A 23,319-nucleotide genomic window follows, 5' to 3' on the forward strand; every position below is an offset into this window, starting at 1 on the left:
CAGCTATCGGCCTGAAAGGTGACATATTATCGGTATCGGCCCTAAAAAAATCGATATCTGTCGATCCCTATTAAATATACATAGATGTATACAACATATGAGTAGATCTGAAGGAAGATCAGTAAGATTACAGAACGCTGCAATAAATTATTATTGCAGTATACTGTACAAGTGACCAAATATATTAAAGAGAAACTGACAGCTAGTCGAAAGTCGCGTGTAGAAGGAGCAAAGTGCTCATCGCTCCTTCCCATGGCAGGCTCTCACGTCACAGATGTGGGAATGAAGATGTTTGCATATTCAGGAAGGGGGTGGGCCAGGAGGGGAGTATTGATGGGACAGGGGAGCTGGGTGAGCAGGCTCCCCACCTCCATTGCACAAAGCCGCACAATAGCGATAGAACTATAAATGGCCAGAACATCCAATGGCCCATCTTTAAAACTCCTCACCTGTACTATAACCCAGTATACTGGATTTAGTGCAGGTAAACTAGCTGTATTGTTTACAGTGCAACATTTTGTAAAGTACCCTTCATTTTGAATTCAGAGCCTAAATACCTTAGCAGAGGCGCCATTGTCCTCACTCCCTGCCGTTTCTGACTGCACATTAGGAGACAGAGCTTTCAGCTCTGGCTCTATAGCACTTGTCTCCAGGGCATGTCCCAGTGCCTTAGATCACATTAGGCTGGACTCATGCTAGGTAGACATGCTGTGGACAGAGCAGGGACAACGGCACCTTGCACGCGGCACCCCGTTTATAATCAGTCACACGCTCCGGGTCCGATTACCGGCGACCACAGGGCCAACGGCGTGTGATGCCACGCCTCCTCCCCCGTGTGACATTACGCTCTGTCCCTCAATGAAAGGCTATGGGAGGGGGCGTGATTGTTGCTTCGGGACTCCCGCGATCAGGCATCTTATCCCCTATGCTTTGGATAGGGGATAAGATGTCTAAGCACCGGAGTACCCCTTTAAAGAATACAATTCAAGTAGAGGTTTTATCAATGTCTTATTTGTGCAGGCAGCAAAATAAAAGAACCTTACCCTGTTTTACGTTTAGAGATGTCATTGTGTTTACAAAGGATGACATGATGATCGATTCATCTTCAGGACATACAGAGAGATTCTAAAGGCAAAAAGACCAAACAAGTCAGATTATGTAAATGCACTGACAATATATTCTATTCGTACAATAAATACTTTAAGTCTCTTACCTGACCGGTCTTATTAGGTAAAGTGATGTTGCTTATTATAATAGGATATGTGGGGGATCAGAGATAAGCTGGTGGTATAAGGCCACCTAGTGGACTAATCCAATAATAACTTCCCACAGTCCCAGATGCATGTAGTAATCATGTAGTAATTCTTCCATTGAAATAGGTCATCAACTAAACCAGCGGTCTTCAAACTGTGGCCCTCCAGATGTTGCAAAACTACAACTCCCAGCATGCCCGGACAGCCAACGGCTGTCCGGGCATGCTGGGAATTGTAGTTGTGCAACATCTGGAGGGCCACAGTTTAAAGACCACTGATTTAAACCCTCTTCAGCTCTCATGATCAATAACACTAACAGATTTGAAGTATAAAAATGTTTTTACCTGAATGGAATAATACTATTGCAAAAAGGCTATTTAGCCCGAAAACCTGAATCATATTGTGACACCACAGCTCCCTCTGCTGTCTTGTGTGTGCAATTAAAGATGAGATCACAAGAGGAAATATATACTGTACTTATTACCTATTCACAGTGAATGTACAATGTCAGATTGATTATGGGGTGATCAACTGATGGGATGCCCACTGATCACAAGAGCAAGGGCCCCTTGTCCTCCCTGGTATTAGGGTACGTTCACACGCGCAGATTTTCAGCTTATTTTACGCTGCAGATCCGCTGGTGAAGGCCCGCTCTATGCTGGCTTTACATGTGCCTGCTCGTAGCGGCAATACGCCACTACCAGCAGTCACACCGCGATGTGCGAGTCGCAGTATATTCGCACATCGCGGTTGCTCTCTGCCTAGCTCAGAGCAGGGAGAGCGGCCGCTATGTGCAAGTACGCCGCGCACATCGCTGCAGTGTGTCTGCTCATAGCGGCGTATTGCCACTACCAGAAGGCACATGTAAAGCCAGCATAGAGCGGGCCTTCACCAATAAATACGCTGCGAAAATCCGCGCGTGTGAACCTACCCGTAATGGAGCAGCAGTCAGACATAAGTTTTTTTTTTTTTTATAAAGCAGATGTCTTTTACTACAGTATACACGAAATAGAACAAACATACAATATTCATCAGCAAAGATGAGAAAACATCCTACATTGCTGTAACAACGTATCCTTCACTATATCGGGCATAAGTATAATGTTATCTTTATGTAGTCCCTAACAACCCCTTAAATGCATGGTGTGTGAATGAGGAGTACAGCAGTTTATTACAGCTGACACGGTGCTGCAAATAGCCAGGACCAGAGAGAATGCTGTTCTCGGCTGTTTAACCACTCAAATTCCACAGTCAATGTGACCGCTGAGTCTAAGGCAGGGTTCACACAGCAGAATTTTCGAGAGTAATTCCGCTTAGAAATTAAGTTCGGAAATTCAAGTGCAGCAGAATCCCATTGCTCTTAATGGGATTCAGCTGCACAGTGCACACAATGGAGTTTCCGCCACCAAAAGAATAATCTTGGTCATTCTTTAGACGAAATCTTAAGAGAATACATTGCCGTCCACAGTCCTAGCGCTGACTGACTCAGTCGGGGCCGAGTGCACAGGTGCGCTGACTTGGAAACAGGCAACAAAATAAAGAAAATGTGGGCCAATATGCTGTAAAGGCTATTGATCTCTTTGCAATGCATTTTCTTATTCTTGCCGTGTACTTATTATGGTATATAAATAAAATAAAAAAACATTTGAGGAGATTTATTAAAACCTGTGCAGAGGAAAAGTTGACCCAGTTGCCCATAGCAACCAATCAGATCGCTTTAATTTATGAAGAGCCTTCTCAAAAAAGAAAGATGTGATCTGATTGGTTGCTATGGGCAATTGGTCAGCTTTTAGTGTGCACAGTTTTTGATAAATCTCCCCCCTTGTCTCTATAGGTCTTTATTAAATTGTTTGCTTAGTTTTGCTTCTACAGCCTCTACAGTGTGCTGCGTGATATCCATTTTCTCTCTATTCTTATACACAGAAAATTAGATGGTAAAGTATATAATATGTCTCTCAGAAACACAAAAACAAATGAGTTAAAATAAATAAAAATAACCTAAGAGAACCTAAATGAAAAAAAGCAAATTAGAGGCAAAAATCTCCTACCATTTTGTGTAATTTGCTCCTGTGCACAGCTTTGTGTTTACATGGTTCCAAACTATAAAAAAAACTTTGTATGATTTTACTTTGCAGTCATAGCTACATGTGGTGACCCAGTACAGAATCACATGCTCTTCTGTACTCCTGCCCATCCTGTGTGGCAGATGCTGCCTCAATGTTAGTCTTGGGCCCACTCTCCTTAGAACTCTCCATAATGCACCAAATAATGTAATGTTACATAAGGGTTAATGTATTGTATTTTCTATGCACTTCTTACCTTAAGAAACCTGTTGTCAAGGACCTTTTTGTTAAGGGGTGTTTGCTGTGGTGAACATGTGACTTATCTGCCTAATGGGAAGGATCTAAATCAACTACAACCCCACTACCCAGGTGAAAGTCAAAACCTTGCGGTAAGCCTACAGTCTCGGTGATCAGTCAAGTCCAAGTCCCTAAAGTATAGCGTGGGCTGCATACCAGTCAAGACAACTATATACAGCACAATCAACTATAAGTCCCAGCAAGCCGATAAGCTTCCCTAAGTTCACTCATTCAACTCCTTCACACTAATCCGAGCTGTAACGGATTGTACCATCTTTCCAACCTCCGTGAAGCAAGCCAGTTAACCGTAACCTTAGGTCGGAGTGATTCGGGTGGTGTATAGGTCAACCACACCCTGGCGTCATGATAAGGTTAATTATGCATTGCCCCATCCGACACCATATACATAACTAAGGTACATTAGGTGAAGATGGGAGAGTCCCTGCAGGATCAGACCAAACAGGGTTTGCTTGAAGTCTGGAGTAACTATGGAGACGCATAATCCTGTGTAGGAGTAGGAGATTGTTTCATCATTTTTATTTTATTCAATAAAGCAATACCATCTTGAAATAAAAATAGAAGAATTGGAGAAACCATCAAGATGTAGATCTCATGAGTTGTAGGCAAAATAAAACAACAAAAAACAGCTTATGGTTATATTAAATTACGCAGTTAAACGATAATAGGGGGAGATTTATCAAAACCCGTCCAGAGGAAACGTTTCTGAGTTGTTCATAGCAACCAATCAGATTGCTTCTTTCATTTTTCACAGGCCTTATAAAATATGAAAGAAGCAATCTGATTGGTTGCTATGGGCAACTCAGCAACATTTCCTCTTGACAGGTTTTGATAAATCTCCCCCAATGCGTGTAATTTAAAGGGGTACTTCAGTACGTTAACATGTCCCCTATCCAATTTACTCGTGTATCCACACTCCCATAGACTTCCCCTGCAATCAGACACCTAAGATAGCAGATAAGAACTGGAGTACCTCTTTAAAGTTCCATGGGGGGAGATTTATCAAAATCTGTGAAGAGGCATAGTTGCCCAGCAACCAGATAGCTTCTAACATTCGGCTGTCCGGCATGCTGGGAGTTGTAGTTTTGCAACAGCTGGAGGCACCCTGGCTGCAAAACACTGCTCTAAAGGAAGAACGGACAGTCCTCAGAAGAGGTTCTTACCTGTACTAGTTCATTCAGCACCACCGCATCAAAGCCAGACAGGTACTGCACATAATATCTCTGCATCACTGGCCCATATTTTCTGACATGCGCCCGGAGTTCTTCCATGTAAAATATGAGTTCAGCTATATGCCTGCATGGGAGATATGTCAACAATTTAATATTCACCTTGACCATGTGTCACATCATCAAATACAGATTAACCACTGATTTACAGTATATTAGGCTGGGTTCACACCATGCTTTTGCAATACAGTTCCCATATATATACTTTTTGAATTTGAAAAACGTACGGAACCGTATTGAAAACCGTATGCATTGACTCTCCATTAAAAACCGTTTGCCAAACGATGCATCCGGTCGTGTCCGTTTTGCATCCTGTACGGTTTTGTTAGGTTACCACGGTTTTTGGTCCGGGTGAAAAACCGTATTGAAACGTATACTTTTTTTAAAAAACAAAGGAGTCAATGGGAACCATACAGAACCGTATGTGCGTACGGTTCCATCCAGTTTTCACCATACGGTTTTTGACTTTGCAGTTTTTTTTCTTGGAATTTCAATCAAACAAGTGAAACTTTATTCATAATGGAGTGAAAAGTTAAAAATGTATATGTTTTTTTCTTAACCCCTTGGGGACGGAGCCCATTATGACCCTAAGGACGGGAGCATTTTTTGCAAATCTGACCACTGTCACTTTAAGCATTAATAACTCTGGAATGCTTTTACTTATAAATTTGATTCCGAGATTGTTTTTTCATGACATATTCTACTTTATGTTAGTGGTAAATTTTCGGCGATACTTGCATCCTTTCTAGGTGAAAAATGCAAAAATTTCATAAAAAAATTGAAAATTTTGCATTTTTCTAACTTTGAAACTCTCTACTTATAAGGAATATGGATATTCCAAATAAATTATGTATTGATTCACATATACAATTTGTCTACTTTATGTTTGCATCATAAAATTGATGAGTTTTTACTTTTGGAAGACATCAGGGGGCTTCAAAGTTCAGCAGCAATTTTCCAATTTTTCCCAAAATTTTAAAAATCGGAATTTTTCAGGGACCAGTTCAGGTTTGAAGTGGATTTGAAGGGTCTTCTGGTTAGAAATACCCGATAAATGACCCCATTATAAAAACTGCACCCCTCAAAGTATTCAAAATGACAATCAGTAAGTGTGTTAACCCTTTAGGTGTTTCACAGGAATAGCAGCAAAGTGAAGGAGAAAATTCAAAATCTTCATTTTTTACACTGTCATGTTCTTGTAGACCCAGTTTTTGAATTTTTACAAAGGGTAAAAGGAAAAAAATCCTCTCAAAATTTGTCACCCAATTTCTCTCGAGAAAGAAAATACCTCATATGTGTATGTCAAGTGTTCGGCGGGTGCACTAGAGGGCTCAGAAGCGAAGGAGCAACAATGGGATTTTGGAGAGTGAGTTTTTCTGAAATGGTTTTTGGGGGGCATGTCCCATTTAGGAAGCCCCTATGGTGCCAGGACAGCAAAAAACCCCACATCGCACACTATTATGGAAACGACACCCCTCAAGGAACGTAAAAAGGGGTACGGTGAGCCTTAACACCCCACAGGTGTTTGACAACTTTTTGTTAAAGTCGGATGTGTAAATGAAAAAAAAATATTTTTCCACTAAAATGCTGGTTTTTCCCCAAATTTTACTTTTTAACAATGGGTAATAGGAGAAAATGCCCCCCAAAATTTGTAACCCCATTTCTTCTGAGTATGGAAATACCCCATATGTGGACGTCAAGTGCACTGCGAGCGAACTACAATGCTCAGAAGAGAAGGAGCACCATTGAGCTTTTAGAGAGATAATTTGTTTGGAATGGAAGTCGGGGGCCATGTGCATTTACAAAGCCCCCCGTGGTGCCAGAACAGTGGACCCCCCCACATGTGACCCCATTTTGGAAACTACACCCCTCACGGAATGTAATAAGGGGTGCAGTGAGCATTTACACCCTACTGGCGTTTGACAGATCTTTGGAACAGTGGGCTGTGCAAACAAAAAAATTACATTTTTCATTTTCACAGACCACTGTTCCAAAAATCTGTCAAGACACCTGTGGGGCGTAAATGCTCACTGTACCCCTTATTACATTCCATGAGGGGTGTAGTTTCCAAAATGGGGTCACATGTGGGTATTTATTATTTTGCATTTATGTCAGAACCGCTGTAAAATCAGCCACCTCTGTGCAAATCACCAATTTAGGCCTCAAATGTACATGGTGCACTCTCACTCCTGAGCCTTGTTGTGCGCCCGCAGAGCATTTTACGCCCACATATGGGGTATTTCCGTACTCAGGACAAATTGTGTTACACATTTTGGGGGTCTTTTTTTTCCTTTTACCTCTTGTGAAAATAAAAAGTAAATGGCAACACCAGCATGTTAGTGTAAAAATTTTTTTTTTTTTTACACTAACAGGCTGGTGTAGACCCCAACTTTCCCTTTTCATAAGGGGTAAAAGGAGAAAAAGCCCCCCAAAATTTGTAGTGCAATTTCTCCCGAGTACGGAAATACCCTATATGTGGCCCTAAACTGTTTCCTTGAAATACGACAGGGCTCCAAAGTGAGAGAGCACATGCGCATTTGAGGACTAAATTAGGGATTGCACAGGGGTGGACATAGGGGTATTCTACGCCAGTGATTCCCAAACAGGGTGCCTCCAGCTGTTGCTAAACTCCCAGCATGCCTGGACAGTCAGTGGCTGTCCGTAAATGCTGGGAGTTGTTGTTTTGCAACAGCTGGAGGCTCCGTTTTGGAAACACTGCTGTACAATACGTTTTTTATTTTTATTGGGGGGGACAGTGTAAGGGGGTGTATATGTAGTGTTTTACTCTTTATTAGGTGGTAGTGTAGTGTTTTTAGGGTACATTCACACTGGCGGGTTACGGTAAGTTTCCCGCTAGGAATTTGCGCTGCGGCGAAAAATTTGCCGCAGCTCATACTTGAAGCAGGAAACTTGCTGTAAACCCGCCCGTGTGAATGTACCCTGTACGTTCACATATGGGGGGGGGAACCTCCAGCTGTTTCAAAACTACAACTCCCAGCATGCACGGTCTGTCAGTACATGCTGGGAGTTGTAGTTTTGCAACAGCTGGAGGCACACTGGTTGGAAAACCTTCAGTTAGTTTCAGTTACCTAACTCAGTATTTTCCAACCAGTGAGCCTCCAGCTGTTGCAAAACTACAACTCCCAGCATGCATGGTCTGTCAGTACATGCTGGGAGTTGTAGTTTTGCAACAGCTGGAGGCACACTGGTTGGAAAACCTTCAGTTAGTTTCAGTTACCTAACTCAGTATTTTCCAACCAGTGAGCCTCCAGCTGTTGCAAAACTACAACTCCCAGCATGCACGGTCTGTCAGTACATGCTGGGAGTTGTAGTTTTGAAACAGCTGGAGGCACACTGGTTGGAAAATACTGAGTTGGGTTCTGTTACCTAACTCAGTATTTTCCAACCAGTGTGCCTCCAGCTGTTGCAAAACTACAATTCCCAGCATGTCTGATCACAGAAGGGCATGCTGGGAGATGTAGTTATGCAACAGCTGGAGGTACGCAACTACAACTCCCAGCATGCCGAGACAGCTGTTTTCTGTGTGGGCATGCTGGAATTTGTAGTTTTGCAACATCTGGAGTGAACAGTGATCTCCAAACTGTGGACCTCCAGATGTTGCAAAACTACAACTCCCAGCATGACCAGACAGCAAACCGCTGTGTGGGCATGCTCGGAGTTGTAGTTTTGCAAGATCTAGAGGGCAGTATAGAGATCACTGTGCAGTGGTCTCTAAACTGCAGACCTCCAGCTGTTGCAAAACTACAAATTCCAGCATGCCCACACAGCAAACAGCTGTCTGGGCATGCTGGGAGTTGTAGTTTTGCAACATCTGGAGGGCTACAGTCTAGAGACCACTATAGTGGTCTCAGACTGTAGCCCTCTAGATGTTGCTGTGCAACTACTCACCGGCTTCCGTCGCATCCGGGAGCCGTCCTCTTCTGCCGCACGCCGCCGCAGATCTCCGTCGCCGCCGCCGATCCCCGACGCTCCGCTGCCTCCGGAGGGGTAAGTGGACTCCGGCGCCGCTCCTCTTCGTTTTCCCCGTTCTGCCCCGCCTATTGTGGGAGGGCAGGACGGGAAAACGAAAGTAAACCCCTCCGCCCCAGATCTGCTATTGGTGGTCGCGTCTAGACCACCAATAGCAGAGATAGGAGGGGTGTCACCCATGCCACCTCACTCCTATCGCTTTAAGGGGATCGTGGGTGTCTTAGACACCCGCGATCCCCCTTCTATTCCGGGTCACCATAGACCCGTAATGACCCGGAATCGGCGCAAATCGCAAGTGTGAATTCACTTGCGATTTGCGCCGATCGCCAACATGGGGGGGTCTAATGACCCCCCTGGGCATTTGCACGGGGTGCCTGCTGATAGATATCAGCAGTCACCCCGGCCCGGTCCCCGCGCGGCGGGGGCCGAAATTCCCACGGGCGTATGGATACGCCCTTCGTCCTTAAGTACCAGGACGCAAGGGCGTATGCATACGCCCTTCGTCCCCAACAGGTTAAAAAACGGATGCAACCGGACATCATTTTTCAAACTGTATACGGATTAAAATGTGTACACACGTTTTGATACAGTTTAGTCAGGTTTTAAGGAATCCGTTTTTATCAAAAACCTGATACAGGAACTGTAATGCAAAAACGTGGCGTGAACCCAGCCTTACTACTGATAAAAGATTATCTGACTGAGATGTACTTAAAAGTTTCTCCTAGTAACATCAGCTACTCAATATTATTTCTCACTATATGGTGACCACAGGCCAATGTGATCAACATGTTAGCCTTCAAGCACAAACACAGCCATAACATTTTAACCACCTGCCTAGTATTTGGATCCCTGCTAAATTAAAGGAGTCAAGTGCTGAAAAACTTATCCTAAGGATAGGGGATAAGTTTCAAATCACAGGGGGCTGACTGCTGGGGCCCCGGCTCGCTGGCCAGATAGCGGGTGTCGACCACTGCACAAAGCGGCGGTCCAACACACCCCCTCAATACATCACATTCTCTTTTGGACACATTCTCTCTCCAAAAGCCCAATGGCACTCCTCTTCTGAGCATTGTAGTTCGCCCACAGAGCACTTCACATCCACATATGAGGTATTTCCATACTCCCCAATCTCCAATTTAGACCTCAAATGTACATGGTGCACTCTCACTTCTGAGCCATGTTGTGCGTCCGCAGAGCACTTTGCGTCCACATATGGGGTATATCCGTACTCAGTAGAAATTGTGTTACAAATTTTGGGGGTCTATTTTTCCTTTCACTACTTGTATGGGGCAAAAAAAAAATATTTTTACACTAACATGCTGGTGTAGACCCCACCTTTACCTTTTCATAAGCGTTAAAAGAAGAAAAAGCCCCCCAAAATTTGTAACGCAATTTCTCCCGAGTACGGAAATACCCCATATGTGGCCCTAAACTGTTGCCTTGAAATACGACAGGGCTCCAAAGCGAAAGAGCGCCATGCGCATTTGAAGCCTAAATTGGGGATTTGCATCCGCCACTACCCTACGGCAGTGTTTCCCAAACAGGGTGTTTCAAGCTGGGAGGGGGGGGGGGTGTAAGGGGGTGTATATGTAGTGTTTTACTTTTTATTTTGTGCACGTGTAGTGTAGTGTTTTTAGGGTACATTCACACGGGCGGGGGTTTACAGTGAGTTTGAGCTGCAGGGGAAAATTTGCTGCAACTCAAAAACTTGCACCAGAAAACTTGCTGTAAACCCCCGTCCGTGTGAATGTACCTTGTACATACACATATTGGGGGGGGGGGGGGGGGGGGGTGGCAACCTTCAGCTGTTGCAAAACTACAACTCCCAGCATGCACTGACAGACCATATATGCTGGGAGTTCTAGTTATGCAACAGCTGGGGGCACATTGGTTGCGAAATACAGAATTTGTTACTTTACTCAGTGTTTCACAGACCAGTGTGCCTCCAGCTGTTTAAAAGTATTTAAATAAAGATGACTACTTTATAACTGTAGTGCTGGAACAAATAACTTCAATGTCTACATGAATTACAAAAATGTGATTTGGCAGAGCAGGCCACATTTTTCCCTTGCTGCAAGCTCCAGTTATAATGCTCATATGCCCACTGTAGGTGCTTTTGGCAGTTGAGAGGTAGCAACAAGCCACGATGCACTGTGCGATCTGATGCCTTCCTTTCATATGCAGCATGAACTTTTCAGCAGTGCGTATCACAGTAGCTCTTCTGTGAGATGAGACCAAACAGGCTAGCCTTCACTACCCATAGATCAATGAAAGCTGGGTACCCGGTTGTTGTGAATGTTCTTCCTTGGACTACCGTATGTAGGCACTAACCACTCCATATGAGGAATACTCTGGTGTTCTTAGATGCTTACAGTTGCCAATTATTCCTGCTTTCAATAGCTGACTGATCACTTGCTACATATATCCCTTGGGTGCCATTGATCTAACTGATCCCATACATCTCAAATAAAGCTACTCCAACTGCAAATCTTCCTGACTGGCCCACTTCAGTGAAGCAAACCGGCCTTTCTTTTTATCAGACTGTGAACCACATGCGCACTGGAAGACACAAAAGAGACTCACTTATCCATAAAATCATCTGCCACCTTCTTTGGAATGTTATCTGCATGCCGGAGCAGCCAAATGATTTCATCTCGAGCGAACGACAAAGCCATGAACACAAAAAGAGCCTTGAGAAATGGAGAAGAAAATGCGTTAGAATCATTGAAGGAAAAGAGAACATAGTCATCATCTCAGCACTTACTGCAGAAGTGGCATAACAAAAAAACCTAACAGGTACAACATGTTTTATGTCCCTTTTCAAAGTGTTTTGTAATAAAATAAAAACTGGGAAAGCGTACAGAAATGTATCGACTGAAAGGGGCCCATTTACACTACAGAATCTCAACACGGAATTATCTCCATCTGCAGTGATTGCTGCCAAGGCCCGCACGGACAGGTGTCATCATCATTGATGGCAATGCAGTCAGTGCAGAATTCTGCAGAAAGAGTAAACATGTACATTTTTGTGGTGGAGGATAGAATTTGAAATTAAAATTTCACTGTGCAAATTGAAGACAATGGGAGGTTGCTGCACCGGAATTCCATAGTGTAAATGGGCCTTTATAATGGAGCTAGAAGCATGCTTCTCTTAGTCTGTTCTAGTGATCAGTGGGGGCATGAACACCCAGACACTGACCGAGCAAAACCTTTCTGTCTCTGCAACATGTCAAACATTTTCTTTTTTTTCTTTTTCAATGACAGAAACAATTTAAAGGAGATCTCCCATGGGAATGAATGGAGCAAGTGCAGTCCACCGATCGAAGACACACGCTCCTCACAGAGCACCGGAGTCCTGTGGCGGTGATCACGGGGGCCCCAGTGGTCGGACCCCCACGATCAACCACTATCCCTTATCCTGTGGATAGGGGATAAGTTATTTTTCACTGGAGCACTCATTTAACCCTATTGTTTGCCACTTTCACACAGCAGTATTTTGGTCAGCATTTTGCATCAATATTTGTAAGCAAAAAGAGTGGGTCCAAATGTTTAGATTATAGTTTTTCTCTGTGTAGGTTCCACTCCTGGTTAGATATTTAATTTAAAAAAAGCACGTATATGCTGAAATGTAATTTTGCTGAATTCTTCTTTATTTTACAAAACTGCACTATATACATTGGCCCAGATTTATCAATCTGTGTGAGAGAAAGATTTTCCCACAGCAACCAATCACAGCTCAGCTTTCACTCTACAACAGCTCATTAACATATGAAATTGGAGCTGTGATTGGTTGTTCTAGGGAAAGCTCTCCAATTTTTCTTTCCCATCAATAAATATGGGCCACTGTGTTTCTGGAATGGACCCTGAATGAGGTGAATGTATTACTACCTCTGGATTTGACTTACAAACACTTATGTAAAATACTTACTAAAATAAAGTACACAGGAGAAGTAGTAAAAAAAGTTACCTGGATATAAAAAGTCAACACAACCCAGTTAAAATGCCAGGTTCTTGTGAAGTTAAAGAAGACAAAAGATACATTTTTCTACCTTTTTCACACTGAGTAATTTGAGAGGAATCTCAGTCATGGAGATCTCATCTGGCAGCCGCCAAAATCCTTCAGCGGTAGGACCGCGCGGCCCTGCGCCATTACCATTGATGGGAATGCAATGCTTGCGTAATTCTGTGCAAAGAATGAACTGGTTCATTCTTTGCGTGGATCAATTTCAGTGATGGAATTCTCCGCTGCTGAAATTCCACAGTGTAAATGTGTGAAATTTCACTTGATGAAAGACCCATTGACGCTAATGTTAGGGGTTCACACCATGGAGCACGCCAAATCTGTCAGATTGCAAGAACATCTCCTGTGCACAGGACACTTCAGATCACCCCACAGATGTTCAATTGGATTAAGGTAATTCCAAAACATTAATCTTCTTCTGGTGAAGCCATGTTTTTGTGGATTTTGATGGCTGCGTTGGGCGATTGTTGTGCTAAAAGTTAATCTTTATCTTCAGCTTTTTAATGGGCACCTGAAGGTTTTGTGCCAAAACTGCCTGGTATTTGGAACTGTTCATAATTCCCTCCACCCCGACTAAGACCCTGGTTTAAGCTTAACAAAAACAGCCCCAAAGCCTGATGCTGTCACCACCAACCTTCAATGTAGGTATGGTATTATTTGGGTGACATGCTGTATTATTTTTGACCCAAAAATACATTTTGGAATAATGGCCAAAAACCTTGGTTTTATCAGACCATAAAACATTTTCCCATGTGCTTTTGGGGGAATTCATGTTGGTTTTGCAAATTTCTGGCCGGCTTGTTTTCTTTTGTAAGAAAGTGTCTTGCCACCCAACCCCATTCATATGAAAAAAACAGGAGATTGTTGTCACTAGAGATGAGCGAACTTACAGTAAATTCGATTCGTCACGAACTTCTCGGCTCGGCAGTTGCTGACTTTTCCTGCATAAATTAGTTCAGCTTTCAGGTGCTCCGGTGGGCTGAAAAAGGTGGATACAGTCCTAGGAGACTCTTTCCTAGGAATGTATCCACCTTTTCCATCCCACCGGAGCACCTGAAGGCTGAACTAATTTACGCAGGATAAGTCATCAACTGCCGAGCCGAGAAGTTCATGACGAATCAAATTTACTGTAAGTTCGCTCATCTCTAGTTCTCACAAGTAGCACAGTGGTGGTGTGGTTCGGGAGAATGTGTCTATCTCCCTTATTATGATGGGTCACTTTTCAGCTCCGTTTAGTGTGCTTGTGCTTCCTGCACACAATTACTCCCAGTGCTGGATCCCTATCTCTATTTCTTATGCCACCATTAGAACCGCTGTTTAAAACAAGTAACTGCTAGCCTCCCTGACATTTCGCTGACAAATCAGCTTTGTCAAGGGCTATGAGGCTAATGCACTTGACAAAGCTGATTCATTAGCAAAACGTCGGGGAGCCTGGCAGTTACTTGTTTTAAACAGGGGTTCTAATGGTGGCATAAAAAATAGAGATAGGGATCCAGCACTGGGAGGAATTGTGTGCAGGAAGCACAAGCAAACTTATTACATGCAATAACCTGAGCTGAAAAGTGACCCATCATAATAAGGGTTATAGACATATTCTCCTGCACCACACCACCACTGAGCCGCTGATAATTTTAAAACCTGTATGAGGGGTTGTATTAAATTTTTTTATATTCTTTTTATTGAAAATGTAAAAAAAAACTCATCGGCAATACAAAAAGAGGAATAAGGCAGGCAAAGTGACATAAAAAAACAAGGGGTTACACATCATATAGTACGTATTACCCTGCCCACAAACATCAGGTTCAATGACATAAAAAGGTCAGCCGATTAAACAAATAACCAAAGAACATCCACCCGTTGGGGGCAATGAAAACATAAAAGTAGGTCTACTAGTACATCATGTCTCATCTGAATTTCACATATGTAATGAAGGTCTAACAGAAACAAAGTAAATAATGACGAAAGTGCCGTGCCGCTGTAATTATAGAAACATAACATATGGTATCCTAAAACATCTGCGGGTCCGTCAGGCCACAGATAGAGGCCACGGAGCACTGGGTAGTTGTTGAAGAGCACCAGGTTCCCCATACCTTATCAAATTTAGCTGGGCAGTTCCTATGTCTTTACACCACTTTAGAAAATGGAGTAACAGAGTTAACAATTTCTTCCACTTAATACATGCAGGGGGTTGTGGGTCCAGGGAACGTAGAGCTGTCACCTTTCTGGCCATAAACAGGGACTCCCTGAGAAATGTACGGACGTGGTGGGGCCACACTTCCTCATCCAGGATACCGAATAGACAAACAAGGGGGTCAGCTGGGATTGGTGGGGCCACTAGGAACAATATACAGTTTGATGAGCTTATTGTTGGCCGCTGGAGAAACCAATAGATGGGAGGAATGTATTTCCTCCCAAATCTCAGCGGTCATAGAAGGAATATGGAGCCTCCAGTGCCGTTCAGCAAGCAGAGGAGTCAACAAAATTTTGGCCTGAATGAGGTGGGTGTACAAGATGGGCAAAAGGCTCCCATGGCCCTGGGAGCGTAGTACCCCCGTCAGCGGGTAGGTGAAAAATGGAGGGCCACGACCTGGGAACTGAGCATTGACAGCATGGTGTAACTGGAGAAACTTATAGAACGCCTCCCTAGGAATCCCAAATTTAGTTTGAAGCTGTAAAAAGGAGCACAGGACATTATCAGTAAAGAGATGTTCCAATAAAGTAACCCCTTATCCTGTCCAGAAATCAGAATCCAGAGAACCCACGAGATGGGTGAAATTGGGATTATGCCAAAGAGGTAGGTCAGAAGGGACATCAGAATATGAGTGGATCTGCTTGGTGGCCTTCCACACCTGGACAGCTAGTTTATGTAGGGGGAGCAAATCTCCCGCCGGGGGACCCTCTAACAAAGGGCGAAGTGAAGGGAGCTGTACATATCTAGCCAGTGAGCATTCAGCAGGGATCGACATGGGATCAGGAAGCACCCAGTGTCTCAAGTACCTGAGCTGGCCTGCTAAGTAATACAGATGGAGATCCGGCAGAACCGCTCCTGACGCTAATTTAGGGCGTTTGAGAGTGGACAATTTAACCTTATGTCTATTTGGACCCCATATAAAGGGAGCAAACCGAGAATGCAAAGTATTAAACAAGGATTTAGGAACAGGTAGAGCTGAGTGCTCCAATATATATATATATATATATATATATATATATATATATATATATATATATATATTGAGAGAATAATCAATCTAATAAGATTAATGTGTCCTGCCACCGCTAGAGCAAGACAATGCCATAATCTAAACTTATCTTGTATATAGGGCAATAAAGGCAGACCCAGGTATTTAAACGTAGAGACCACCGGCAGTGCACACATCATCGAAGACTGAGAGGAATCCAGGAGGGGTAAAAAAGCTGATCTAGACCAGTTAATATAAAGGCCCGAAAAGCCACCAAAACTATCAAGCAATTGTATAGAGTAAGGGAGCATCACCTCAGGGAGAGACATAAATAAAACCATATCCTCTGCGTAGAGACCAATGTGCTCCTCCCCTCCACCCAGGGACATACCCGTGTAGGATGTACCCTGTCGAATGAGCAGCGTCAGGGGCTCCACTCCCACCGCAAAAAGAAGCCCCCTGACGCGTCCCCCGTCCCCGGGGGCGAAGGACTGCAAACAAATACCATTAACAAGGCCCTGAGACTGGGGCACCTTATATAGAAGAGAAACCCAGCATCTAAAATTGGTCCCAAATGTGAACCTGGCAAGAACTTCGGAGAGGTATCCCCATTCGACCAAGTCAAAAGCCTTGGCCACATCAAGTGCCGCCAAGGCCCAGTCTCCATGGTAAGCCACCCCCACCTGGACAGCCACCTGCACCCTGCATAAAGCCTGATTGATCTGAATGTATAATGGACAGGACCACTCGGTTCAGGCGATTTGCCAGAACCTTAGCTATAAGTTTATAATCTAGGTTCAATAATGAGATTGGGCGATAAGAGCCACAGTCAGTAGGATCCTTGTCCAGTTTCAATGGGACTACTATGGTAGCATCGTACAAGGAAGGCGGAAAATCCCCCTCCCTAAATGCCACCGTGTACATATCCAATAGCACGAGAAGGAGTATTTCAGAGTACCGAAGATAAAGCTCCAGAGGAAGACTGTCCAGTCCAGGAGGTTTATCTATGGCCATATTGGAAATAGCATCCCGTAATTCAAGCAAAGTAAGGCTGGGTTCACACCACGTTTTGTTAAATACGGCTCCCGTATACGGCTGGGAGGAGGGGGACGGGGCTTAATCGCGATGCCCGCACTCAGCCGTATTCGGGAACCGTATTTAATGTATGTCTCTGAGCCGACCGGAGTGAACCGCAGCCTCCGGTCGGCTGCTTTTTCGGCCGTATGCGGTTTCCCGACCGCAGGCAAAAACGTCGTCGACCACGTTTTTGCCTGCGGTCGGGAAACCGCATACGGCCGAAAACGAAGCCGACCGGAGGCTGCGGTTCACTCCGGTCGGCTCATAGACATACATTAAATACGGTTACCGAATACGGCTGAGTGCGGGCGCCACGATTAAGCCCCGCCCCCCTCCTCCCAGCCGTATACGGGAGCCGTATTTAACAAAACGTGGTGTGAACCCAGCCTAAGAGGGGAATCAAGTAATTCACACTGTTCCACCGAACGAGTAGGAAAATCTATGGCATCCAGGTAGGTATTCAACTGAGGGGAACTATAGAGACGTGTATAGGTCAGCATAAAAGGAGGAGAACTGGCGAGCAATGTAGGCGCTATCTATTAAAATAGAGCCATCTAAGGCCGGAATCTTAAGGATAGGTGGTGCAGCAGAATGCTGCCTAACCAAATGAGCCAACAATTACTAGATTGATTGCCAGGTTCAAAGTAAAATTGTTTTGCGAAACAGTTTTCTATTAATTTTCTCATTTACATGCATCATATATAGGCGACCCATAGAGAGCCACGCCTGTTTATTTGCCTCAGAAGGATCTAGAATGTACAACTCTTCCAACTCCGAACACTTGCAGGCCAGCTCCACCTCCCTCCTAGAAGTCTCCCTTTTAATAAATGAGATCGTAGAATGGAGGCACCCAAGTAGGTATGCATTCTAAGTTTCCCACACTATATCAGGGGAGCCCTCAATCTGGTTATGTTGCAAAAACACAGTCAATTGGTCCGGTATTCTATCAGTGTCGCCAATAAGTTCCAACCAGAAGGGGTGGATCTTCCACCGTCTAGGGCCTACAGAGAAGGACTTCAAAAGAGTCACACACGGGGGGAGTGGTCCGATATGGCTCTAGGCTCGACAGGGTCCACCTGGGCATAACATAGAGCATTACAGAAAGCTATGTCTATGGGTGAGAGGGCATTCCAACCAATAGTAAAACAAGAGTAGACATGGGAGCCAGGGCAGCAGAGTCAGAAAGCATCAAGCCACCCCACCTCCTCCAAGAGTGAGGAGAGCAGAGTTAACTGGGGACCCGAGGCCGCAGCCGAGGACTGGGTTCTAGGATTATGCCTATCTAGCAGCGGATTAGGAACCAGGTTAACGTCTCCCATACATAACACATAAGCAGTGGGGTAGCCAGCAGCAAACGCAATCGCTTGATGAACAATATCTAAGGTAGCCGGGGGAAGGACCAGGACAGACACCCCTTGGTAAAAGAATGTGTGGAAGGTATGTTGTGACCATTGCACCCAGGGGCGAGACAGTAGGTGGACCCTATCTGGAGACGTGTGAGTCTCCTGGAGAGCAATTATCTGGAGACTGAGTTTACGTATTTGCACAAAAACCAGTAACCTTTTCTTAGGTGACCCCAGGCCCCGCACATTCCATGAAAGTACCTTTAAAGACGCCATACCTCAATACCATTGGGGACAAGCAATATGGAATCAGCGGCAGCACACATAACAGTGGGCACAAGCAACTGAAATAAGAGGACAGTTACATAGGCGTTAGATAGCATAATAAACATATACCAATGAGGACCTTAAAACCAGAACACCTTCCCGGTAACAAAGGAAGGACAAGCTAATGAATAACAAGTACACAGTAAAGAACAGCATACAGAGAGAGGATCGCTGTGGTTATGGCTCCATCTAGTGGGGAGAGCCCACAATGACATGTAAAAACTTACTTCACAGATAAATAAGGAGGTGAGAAATACCAAGGAATGTAGCAAAGGAAAGAAAGAGAGGGAAAAAGGCAGAACAAAGAAAAAGAGGTAGAGGAGAAGAAGAAAGCAGTGAGAAAAGAAGAGGATTAGGAGCAAGGGAAGGGGAGAGTAGGGAAGTCAAAGAGGAGTGAGAAAAGAGAAGGGAGAAGAAAAAGAACTGAGAGAAGAGGTTAGAGAAAGGAGGGGAATGGGAACATGAAGGGATGAAAAGGCAAGGAAAACCAAGGGAAACTATCCAGAGAAGGAAAGGCCGGGAAGCAGTGGAGTCCAAAGGACAAATCAGGGAGAAGAATTTGCAAAAAATGTAGACAGCAAAGATAACAAGGGACAAGACCAATGAGCAGGCACATAAGATGTCTGCAGCAGGGGTATAGGTACAGTCCGGAGGGCCAAGAATGGCACTGGTGCCCTCAGCAATGCTCAAGGATGTATAGGAAGGCACAAAATATCCAGATTACTGCTCCCAGATCAGAGTCCTTGGGCACATATATAAGGTACAGCAGCTGAGGAGAACAGTAAGCGCAGCACAAGCTGAAGAGTCCCAGTATGGCAGCCAGGTCCAGAATCAATTAGCGTCCTTTGACCGCAGCAAATGTGGCCCTACGTCATTACAAATCTGAGGAGAAGTCCGGGAATATGGACATCCGAGTATGGTATTGTCGTGGCGTATCTCAGGTAGTCTCCGCACAGCACGGAGGACCAAGTCCTGGTCATTACAGTTCAGAAGTCTTGGCAGCAATGGCCGCGGTTGGGCGCACGGAATGGGGGGCTTCGCTGGGACGTGGTGCGCCCTTTCAACTGCAAAGGTGGGACAAAAGTCCACATCAGGGAATACATCCTTTAGCCAGCTCTCCACAAATGCACCTGGGTTTTGCCCCTCAGCGCGTTCAAGCATGCCGATGATTTTAAAGTTATTCCGGCGTAGCCTATTCTCTAAATCATCATTCTTTTGTTTCAGCTGCTCCACCGGAGTGCAGAGGGAAGCAATAAGAGACAGGGACGGGACACAAAGTGTCTGCCAGCACGGAGACCCTTTGCTTGGCATCAGTCACCCGGTCCCTGAGATTGTGCAAGTGCTGTCTCAGGAGACCCACATCCACCCTCTCCTCATCCATCTTATCCGTGAGGGAGGAGCTGCTGGTCTGTATAGCAGTAAGTAGCATCTCACTAACCTCCCGGAGGGTCAGCTCAGGGGCGTCCGCATCAGACTCAGAGGCCTCCACAAGCTCAAGTTGAGGCCCAAGTGCAGAGCGAGAGCAGCTGCACGGCCGGCGCCATTTTGCTTGCCAGCGTGGGCAAACTCTTAGCTTCTCCGCCACCGATTTCTCCTGCCCGTGACTCAGATAGTGCTCTTTATATCTGAAACTAAATCTTTCTAAAACAGAACTTCTTGTCTTTTCTCCATCAACTGATACTGTCCCTAACCCTGACATTTCCATCTCTGTATGGGACACTACCATAACTCCCGGGCAGCAGGCTCGCTGTCTTGGAGTTATACTTGACTCTGATCTGTCTTTCACTCCCCATATTCAGTCCCTTTCACGTTCTTGTCCCCTGCATCTCAAAAATATTTCAAGAATCCGCCTGTTTCTCACTACTGAAACTGTTAAAACTCTCATTATTGCTTTGATTCACTCCCGCCTCGACTACTGTAACTCTTTACTAATAGGCCTTCCTTTCTTCAAACTCTCTCCTCTCCAGTCCATCCTTAATGCCGCAGCCAGACTCCTCTTCCTCTCCAGCCGCTACACCGACGCCTCCTCCCTGTGCCAGTCACTACACTGGTTACCAATTCAGTCCAGAATACAGTACAAAATCCTCAGTCTCACACACAAAGCTCTCCACAATGCTGCACCTCCCTACATCTCCTCTCTCATCTCTGTCTACCATCCTACACGTTCTCTCCGACCTGCTAATGATCTCACACTAACATCTTCTATAATCCAAACTTCTCACTCCTGTCTCCAAGACTTCACTCGTGCTGCACTGGTTCTCTGGAATGCTATCCCTCAATCCCTCAGACTCAACAACAACATCCATAGTTTCAAACGTGGCCTAAAAACACATCTCTTCAGACAGGCCTATAACATTCTTTAATTGGCCTCAACATATCATCAATATATCCCCACACCTCTTGTTTGAATAGTTATTGTGTAATATGTCTGATACTCGTCTTTGTTTGTACCCCATAATTGTAAGCGCTGCAGAATCTGTAGGCGCTAAATAAATAAAAGAAAAATAAATAAGGGGCCATCTCCTTGGCTGGAGAACAGGTCTCTGGTGTCTGAGAAGCCAGGATGAGTAATCAGGATAAGGTTTCTGCATGCTCTAAGCGGGAGAACTCACTCCATGTGACCGCTCATACCAAGCGCCAGGCCACACCCCGAGGGGTTGTATTTTAATATTTTATAACAATTAAGTGTTACATTTTAAAGGGAGGGTTTCTAGTAAGGGTTTTTCCCCGCAAGGGGGCAAGCCCTTAAAGGTTGTTAGTGAATACTTTGTCCTGGAACCTTCAGGGACTTTTTCTATGGGTATTTTGCTCAGTGAGGAGCACGTGTCATCTACCGGTAGACTGCACGCACACTATTCATGTCTATGGGTGCACCCATGATGACCGAGTGCTGGACTCTTCGGAGCTCCCATATAAATCAATGGCGTACATGCCATCCAAGAGTTCCTCACTCAGAGACCACAGGGGTCCCATCAGTAGGATCCCCGCAATCAGCTACTTATCCCCTATCCTGTGGATAGGGGCTAAGTAAATTTTGGCTGCAGCAACCCTTTATCATGAGTTTGAATGTGGGGTGGAAAAAGTTCTGATATAATTTATCTTTGTCTCATTCTTTAACATCACAAGAACATGGAACATTTATTATTTTTATTTATTTTTTTTATCTACTGGCGCCAGAAAGTTAAACAGATTTGTAAATTACTTCTATTAAATAATCTTAATCCTTCCAGTACTTATCAGCTGCTGTATACAACAGAGGAAGTTGTGTAGTTCTTTTCAGTCTGACCACAGTGCTCTCTACTGACACAAGTTAACAAGCCGGTTACACATACCTTTGGCCCCAGTAAACCAGGCTGATCAGAAAGGACCGTGGCGAGTTCCTTCAGTGCAGACCTTAAGAATTTGCGCCTTTCTCTGTGTGTGGCACCGCTAAAAAAAAAAAAAAAAAAAAAGATAATTTTAACACAGATAGGAAAAACGCATGGTGTACAACAGGCCACAGTGTGACAGAAATGTTATTCGTTCTATGAGGATTCTCTGCATATTTTGCGAAGACATTTGCTTTTTTTTGTTAGTCAACACATTTTTTGTTGTGTTGACATAAAATCTTGACTTTAGAAAATGGCTGAACCTAAACCGTGAGGGAGCAGAGGAATTACATCTTCTCACTAGCAGGTTATGTGCACAGCTTTTTGTGTGTATTTTCATGTTCAATTTTTTTTTTTTTTTTTTCTAAAGCAAATACTTGTATGCCATTTGCAAACGAGAAAATTTTGGGGACAAAAACAACCCAAAAAAAAATTTTTAATAAAGTTGCTGAAAGTTCTAATAAACTCAATGGAAAAATTCAGTAAAATGTTACAGCTATAAAAGTAAAGAAAGTGTTTACTCTAGAGCAGTGGTCTCCAACCTGCGGACCTCCAGATGTTGCAAAACTACAACTCCCAGCATGCCCGGACAGCCGTTGGCTGTCCGGGCATGCTGGGAGTTGTAGTTTTGCAACATCTGGAGGTCCACAGGTTGGAGACCACTGCTCTAGACCATGCTCAGAGCTCAAGTGTCAAGAGGGTTGTAAGAGTGCCTGCGCCCTCCCTGCCTTGACTGATTGGCATGCAGGGCATATCCTTCAGGACTGAGCCCTGCAAGTTAATCAGTCAAGGCAGGGAAGGATGGGGGAATCATGCATCCTTCGGCCTCCTTGACACTTGAACATGATTTAGAGCTGACATATTCCTTTTAATTTTACAGCTGTAAAATTTTATTTAATGGCCATAAGCAAACATCACATATGCGTGTGAATCCAGTCTAACGCTGGGTTCACATTATGTTTTCCCCCATACGGGAGCGCATACGGTAGGGGGGGAGCTAAAAACTTGCGCTCCCGTATGTGCTCCCATATGTAATTAATTTCAATGAGCCGATCGGAGTAAAACATTCGGTCCGGTCGGCTCATTTTTGCCCCATATGCGCTTTTACAACCGGACCTAAAACTGTGGTCGAACACAGTTTTAGGTCCAGGGAA

At 44.5% G+C, this 23,319-nt stretch overlaps 1 protein-coding gene across 8 annotated transcripts in view; it reads right to left on the bottom strand.

The window, feature by feature from the left end:
- NCKAP1 (NCK associated protein 1) overlaps positions 1 to 23,319 on the bottom strand; it is a 181,883-nt gene that overhangs the window by 61,271 nt on the left and 97,293 nt on the right. For all 8 annotated transcript variants that reach the window (XM_056536108.1, XM_056536107.1, XM_056536106.1 and 5 more), the window contains 4 exons: positions 22,130 to 22,226; positions 11,434 to 11,540; positions 4,795 to 4,927; positions 1,044 to 1,125 (listed from right to left, as the gene is read on the bottom strand). In XM_056536108.1, coding sequence (XP_056392083.1) covers positions 1,044 to 1,125; positions 4,795 to 4,927; positions 11,434 to 11,540; positions 22,130 to 22,226 — 419 coding nt within the window. The remainder of the gene's footprint in view (positions 1 to 1,043; positions 1,126 to 4,794; positions 4,928 to 11,433; positions 11,541 to 22,129; positions 22,227 to 23,319) is intronic.

This window comes from Hyla sarda, chromosome 8, assembly GCF_029499605.1.
Source record: "Hyla sarda isolate aHylSar1 chromosome 8, aHylSar1.hap1, whole genome shotgun sequence".
Lineage (NCBI taxonomy): Eukaryota > Metazoa > Chordata > Amphibia > Anura > Hylidae > Hyla > Hyla sarda.